Source organism: Lucilia cuprina, chromosome 6 (assembly GCF_022045245.1).
Source record: "Lucilia cuprina isolate Lc7/37 chromosome 6, ASM2204524v1, whole genome shotgun sequence".
Lineage (NCBI taxonomy): Eukaryota > Metazoa > Arthropoda > Insecta > Diptera > Calliphoridae > Lucilia > Lucilia cuprina.
Window position 1 is genome coordinate 48758400 of NC_060954.1, and position 5885 is coordinate 48764284.

Consider the following 5885-nt stretch of genomic DNA (forward strand, 5'->3'; position numbering starts at 1 on the left):
GTTCTAGTTCAGTTCTAGTTCAGTTCTAGTTTAGTTCTAGTTCAGTTCTAGTTCAGTTCTAGTTCAGTTCTAGTTCAGTTCTAGTTCATTCTAGTTCAGTTCTAGTTCTGTTCTAGTTCAATTCTAGTTCAGTTCTAGTTCAGTTCTAGTTCAGTTCTAGTTTAGTTCTAGTTCAGTTCTAGTTCAGTTCTAGGTCAGTTCTAGTTTAGTTCTAGTTCAGTTCAGTTCAGGAGATAAAAGTAAACACACTATGAAATAAAAATGATCACAGATTTGACTTGTTTTAGCTGTATCTCTTATGGTATTCGAGAAAACTCTTAAACTAAGAAGTTTTCTATGTCTTTTGCAAAAACTTAAAAAAAAAAAATTGTAAAGATAATGCTGTAAATATTAGTTACTAAATCATACTAAATCATACAATAGAAAAGTTTATTTATATGTACTATTTTTCTGACTCTAGTTCCATATTTTAATATAAATTAAAATTCTATTCAACAAAGCAATTGCAGACAATCTAGAGTAGTTTCCTTTTTCTCTTACAAAAATAACTTAAATAAAATTGAAATGAATAAACACACTCAAACACACACAAAAAATATTCAATTTAAAAACGGAAATGTAGACAACATTTGTATTTTAATGCAAGTTTAATGTTGATTTCTCTAAGTTATCAACTTTTTGAGAATGCAATAAAATAATGTGCAGAAAGAAAAATCGAAAAAAGAAATACTATAAGAATAATAAACAATTGAAACAGAAGAATAATATTTGTTCTTTTGTTTCTGAAACCCAGCTGCATGTTTTTTTTGTGGTATCCGGCTCTATTATTGGGTAAAATTTGAAATTAAAATAAAAGTTGAATAAAAACTCATTTGAGAAGTTTGTTCTAGTTTTATGTGAGGTTTTATTTAACAAGAGAGTGAAAAAGTAATTAAAGTTTAAAATATATTTAACACCATTTAGTGGCAACTTGAACATGTCTGTCTGGCATGTGTGTAATAAGAAATTAGAGTTAAAAAATGGTTTTTCGATAACTTACTACCTAACTAACTAACTAACTAACTAACTAATTAACTAACTAACTAACTAACTAACTAACTAACTAACTAACTAACTAACTAACTAACTAACTAACTAACTAACTAACTAACTAACTAACTAACTAACTAACTAACTAACTAACTAACTAACTAACTAACTAACTAACTAACTAACTAACTAACTAACTAACTAACTAAATAACTAAATAACTAAATAACTAAATAACTAAATAACTAAATAACTAAATAACTAAATAACTAACTAACTAACTAACTAACTAACTAACTAACTAACTAACTATCTAATTAACTAACTAACTAATTAACTAACTAACTAACTAACTAACTAATTAACTAACTAACTAACTAACTAACTAACTAACTAACTAACTAACTAACTAACTAACTAACTAACTAACTAACTAAATAACTAACTAACTAACTAACTAACTAACTAACTAACTAACTAACTAACTAACTAACTAACTAACTAACTAACTAACTAACTAACTAACTAACTAACTAACTAACTAACTAACTAATTAACTAAATAAATAAATAACTAACTAACTAACTAACTAACTAACTAACTAACTAACTAACTAACTAACTAACTAACTAACAATCTAACTAACCAACTAATTAACTAACTAAATAACTAACTAACTAACTAACTAACTAACTAACTAACTAACTAACTAACTTACTAACTAACTAACTAACTAACTAACTAACTAACTAACTAACTAACTAACTAACTAACTAACTAGCTAACTAACTAACTAACTAACTAACTAACTAATTAACTAACTAATTAACTAATTAACTAATTAACTAATTAACTAATTAACTAATTAACTAATTAACTAACTAACTAATTAACTAATTAACTAACTAACTAAATAACTAATTAACTAACTAACTAACTAACTCTACCAAAGTTAAGGTTTACATCACATGGGTATCAGGTCACTCGGGAGTAGTCGGCAACGAAAGGGCGAATGTATCAGCTTTTAAGGGAAGGAGGCTCGGGGTAGTTAACCTGACAAATGCAAAACCATTCGACGAAACAAAAGCTGAATTTAAATATGGGAAAGAATCCCATAAGACCTTTTGGAATAATAAAACAGTGGGTAGTACCACAAAGATTCTATGGGGATGAGAATAAGTCTGAAGTTGGCATTGATAGTATGTGTTTTGAGTGGACGCACAGTATTACGAGCACACCTATACAAAATTGTCCTGCTGATTCAGATGAATGTAGAGCATGTGGAGAGGACAGTGAAACTCTGGAGCACTTTCACTTTGCCACTGTCAGGCATTCAACGATGTCAGAGCCAAGTATCTTGGATGTGATGTTATTCTGGAAATAACATTCTTGAAAAATTCTTAAGAATTACGTTGACAAAGGTTTTTAACATAATATTTAGTAGTTAGTAGTTTTAAAAACTTGGAGGTCATAGTACAAAGACACCCAGAACTGCTAGAAAATGTTAAAAATTCTCTAAAGATTTAAATTTTTTTCCATACTGTTTGAAATGATTGTATTATAGTGAGCTGTAACTTTTAGTAAACTTTTTTGATAAATCTTTTTTAAGCAACTTTTTAAGTAGTTGTATTTATTATTTATAATATAAAATATGTTTTTTGGCAAAATCATTTCGTCCTTTACTATATGTTCAACTATGCTCATGAAAATGAGAAATTTACTAGTGTTAGGAAAAAATATCGTATGCGTCATAACGAGCACAAATTTTCGCATTAAAGATGAGATGTCCTCTATCGCCTGTGCGTAGTTTATATTCAAAGTTTGATAGAGAAAAAGAAAAATTGTCTAAAATTTCCGCCAATATCTTAAAGTTTTCGACTTCGCATATAATGTTTGTTTCATGTCCTACACGATACGCCAAGCAGGGCTCGGTCATCCATTCTAAAGATGTTGGTCTGTAAGTAAACATCCAAAAGACTAAGGCCATGTGTATCAACAACTCATAGTCTAGTCTATAGTCTAGTATATAGTCTAGTATATAGTCTAGTCTATAGTCTAGTCTATAGTCTAGTCTATAGTCTAGTCTATAGTCTAGTCTATAGTATAGTCTATAGTCTAGTCTACAGTCTAGTCCATAGTCTAGTTTATAGTCTAGTCTATAGTCTAGTCTATAGTCTAGTCTACAGTCTAGTCTATAGTCTAGTCAATAGTCTAGTCTAGACTATAGAAGAGGACTTTCTAGTATTAACTGTTTTTTAACAAATCATGGTAAGAGTGCTACATTCGGAACAGCCGGATGTAGCACTGCGGACTTTTTGTTACCTTACCGTTTTGCAATTGGTAATTTTTGATTTTTTGTAATAAAATTCGTACTGACTGTTTTTTAACACTTCATGGTAAACTCTTACTTGTTTGTTTAATTTTCTTATTAAAAGGGTACTTTCATAGATTTTTAATATTTAACCTAGAAATATAAATAAAAATCTATAAAAGTGGATTTTTCAATAATTTAAATGTGTACATATGTATATACATTTACAATAATAGTTACATACATATGTATGTTATTTCATTACGATAAGGGTAGCGAATGTTACTGGGTATAGTAAATCTAAAATAAAACAGTTGTGCTGGCTAAGTTGTGATTTTATTTAAAATTATTTGCAATATAAAATACATCTATATAGATTGTGAATAAAATATTGTGCTATTTTTAGATTAAAATAATTGTAAATTATAGTTTCTCAGTTGAGAGACTCCTTTAACATCATCGTTATGGTATAAATGGTTTTTGTAACTTGCAAAGCTGTATTTAGCGATAAAGGTGCAACACCTCCAATTGAAATGCCAGTTGCTTGTTGAGATTCTCGCAACATAATTAAAATCATTTTCTGTTCCGGTACAGTCAAATAATACCAACAAGAATTATAGATCATATCAATAACATCATCGTTCTGGAAGACAAAATGTTATGTTATAATTTCTTAATCAAATAGTAATTCCGGCAACTTTACCGATATTTCGACTAAGTTACCCAAAGAGCAATATGAAATTAGTAGGGAATATAAATAGAGTAAATATACTGGTGCTTGTGGCCATATACCCATAAACATGCATACAATAGTGCAGACAATACCCACACATTCAGAACCCACTTGAACGAAGAACACCCAGAAAAATGTATCCTTTATAGTTGTACAGAAACTTAGGAAATACAAAAGAATTCCAAAAAATAGCTCAAATCGATTTGGTATAATAAAGTATTTCAAACTTACAATAAATATTTCTGATGCCATTTGAATATATCTTTTAGAGGTTCTTCAGATTTTTCTGGATCTTTGGGAAATTCCTTTAAGATTTCATCCAAATCATCAAATTTACATTGTAGAATATTCTTTACCAGTGTCACATGAGAAACGTATATAAATAGAACTGAATCATTGGCAAAATTGCCTAATGCACCAAAAACCACACAAACTAAATGACCAGCTAGAGTTATATAATAACCCGATTCCGTAGAGCTGTCTACGAAAGGCCAAGTGAATGGCAAAACGTCAAGATGTTTATTCTCGAAAATCCATTTATAGAAAGAAACAGCAGTTACACCCACAGATACAAAAAGCACTGGTATAAATGTGGCAAGTTGTAGTTTCTTAACCAATAAAATATTGTATTTTAACCATTTTGTATATGACAATGATTTTATCTCACACGTTTCGTACATATTTAGAATTTCCTTGTACATAAAGCGAAATGTTTTTTCCTTTTTGACAACATTTACAAGTTTGATATAGCCCTTTTGCGAAAGAGATATTTAAAAAATATTTTTAATGAAATCAAAAACTTTTTATCTTATAAAACAAATATACCTGAACTGCAGTGCCAACCACTGAAGTGGTTTTTAAAAGAACGTACACATCACCCTTGACAATAACATCGACATAGTTACTGTATAAGATACTTCCAAGTGCAATATTTATAACAAGAAATACTACTAAAGTTTTCCAATCTTTTTTATAATTATCACTTATAACGTCACATCCACAAAGTCGGGCAAAATTTAGAGAAAAATTAAATAAATTCTTTAACTGTTGAGAATATTTGTTTGACATCGTTGTTAGTTAAGCAAAAGCTAATTTGTTTCTAATCGTTGTTAGTTAAGCAAAAGCTAATTTGTTTCTGAAAAATCTGGGGAACCAGTGCCACTTCTTATGGACAATTTAAAACAGGATCTGTATATTCCTATAGTATATTACTTATTATATTACCACTATTTATAATTGTTACAATTTATAACAAATCAATGCAAAACTGTCACCTGCATATGTGTTTTAATATCGTTTAATTAGCATCGAATGATTGTAAAAAAAAACAAAACGTTTAAAATACTTAATTTTATACAAAATATTTATTAAGTATTACAGAAGCAACACATCGAGCTTCGCTACCCTCACTGTAATGGCATAAAAAAATATTATTGTAAATGTATATACATCATTTGCAATTCACGCATATTTCTAGGTTTAATATTGCAAAACCTTTGATATTCCCCTTTTAGGACCCTTAAAGTTATGTTTCTAGTCTCAATATTAAAGAAAATTAAAAAAAATCAATTAAAGAATGAACAAGTAAAAGTGTTATATTCAAATATGTCGAATTTTATATACCCAACACCAAATCGGATTTCTCTGCTATAGACTTTATGTTAATATTATTTTGAGATTTTGTTAAAAACTCATTTCTGTGTGTCTGAACTGAACTAGAACTGAACTAGAACTGAACTAGAACTGAACTAGAACTGAACTAGAACTGAACTAGAACTGAACTAGAACTGAACTAGAACTGAACTAGAACTG

The 5885-nt window shown here is 28.8% G+C and overlaps 2 protein-coding genes across 2 annotated transcripts in view; both read right to left on the minus strand.

The window, feature by feature from the left end:
* Positions 1-5885, minus strand: part of LOC111676035 (serine-rich adhesin for platelets) — a 321746-nt gene that overhangs the window by 306444 nt on the left and 9417 nt on the right. The window lies entirely within an intron of this gene.
* LOC111679417 (odorant receptor 67d-like) lies at positions 3742-5542 on the minus strand. Its single transcript, XM_046954147.1, has 5 exons — positions 5523-5542; positions 4899-4977; positions 4305-4825; positions 4044-4233; positions 3742-3983 (listed from the first exon to the last, which is right to left on the minus strand). Exons 1-5 carry the CDS (start codon positions 5540-5542, stop codon positions 3774-3776), a joined length of 1020 nt encoding a protein of 339 aa, XP_046810103.1. The 3' UTR covers positions 3742-3773.

Coding starts and splice junctions, on each gene's coding strand:
- LOC111679417 (XM_046954147.1), bottom strand. CDS start 5,542: ATGCGTGAATTGCAAATGAT. Junction 4,234..4,304: donor TGGCATCAGAAATATTTATT/GTAAGTTTGAAA, acceptor GTATTTCCTAAG/TTTCTGTACAACTATAAAGG. Junction 3,984..4,043: donor GTAACTTAGTCGAAATATCG/GTAAAGTTGCCG, acceptor TTTGTCTTCCAG/AACGATGATGTTATTGATAT.